Source organism: Cystoisospora suis (genome assembly GCF_002600585.1).
Source record: "Cystoisospora suis strain Wien I chromosome Unknown contig_2815, whole genome shotgun sequence".
In the NCBI taxonomy this organism is placed as follows: domain Eukaryota; phylum Apicomplexa; class Conoidasida; order Eucoccidiorida; family Sarcocystidae; genus Cystoisospora; species Cystoisospora suis.
In genome coordinates this window covers 1-551 of record NW_027155611.1, presented here as the reverse complement: position 1 = coordinate 551, position 551 = coordinate 1, and the positions used below count along the sequence as shown (strand labels likewise).

Below are 551 nucleotides of genomic sequence, written 5' to 3'. Positions count from 1 at the left end.
CCCGAGACACTGCGCCTCTCACTCCAGTTGAACGGAAAGGCCGTGAAGTCGCATCAGGGGGGAATGAAGGGGAAGAAGAGGAGCCATCGACCTCATGAATCATCATAGCTGGAGAGACTGTACTGAGAGGAGGAGAGGAGCTAGCTGGCTGATGACGACTAGTGTTACTATTGTCGAGCAGTCTTCCTTGGCTAGGAGCTGAGTTGCCTGTCTGATCGAGAGATGAGGAGGATGTATCTTTCTTCTGGAGGCCGGCAGAAAAAGAAGAAGATCCACCGTGAAAAGCAGATTGACACCCTCCTTCTCCACTGCCTTGAGAAGAGTCACCTGCTGCTCCACCCCCTGTGAAGACCAGAGCGGACTCAGGTCCCTGTTGACCTGCGGCTGATGGAGATGACGTTGTAGGAATAGGCGAAGATGATAGAGGCTGTGGCTCATTGTATCTCTGTTGATGTAGGCGCATGAGGAGCAACTGCATGCGAGCTACTGAACCATCGGAATTCATGTGGACGTATGAGGGATCACCACCCCCTCTTCCTCCTCCTCCTCCT

The 551-nt window shown here is 53.4% G+C and overlaps 1 protein-coding gene across 1 annotated transcript; it reads right to left on the bottom strand.

The window, feature by feature from the left end:
• Nucleotides 1-28: 28 nt before the first annotated feature.
• On the bottom strand, nt 29-551 carry CSUI_005800 (uncharacterized protein; the record flags this gene model as incomplete). Its single annotated transcript, XM_068065970.1, has 1 exon — nt 29-551. A coding segment is annotated over exon 1 (477 nt), but the record flags the coding sequence as incomplete, so codon positions are not given.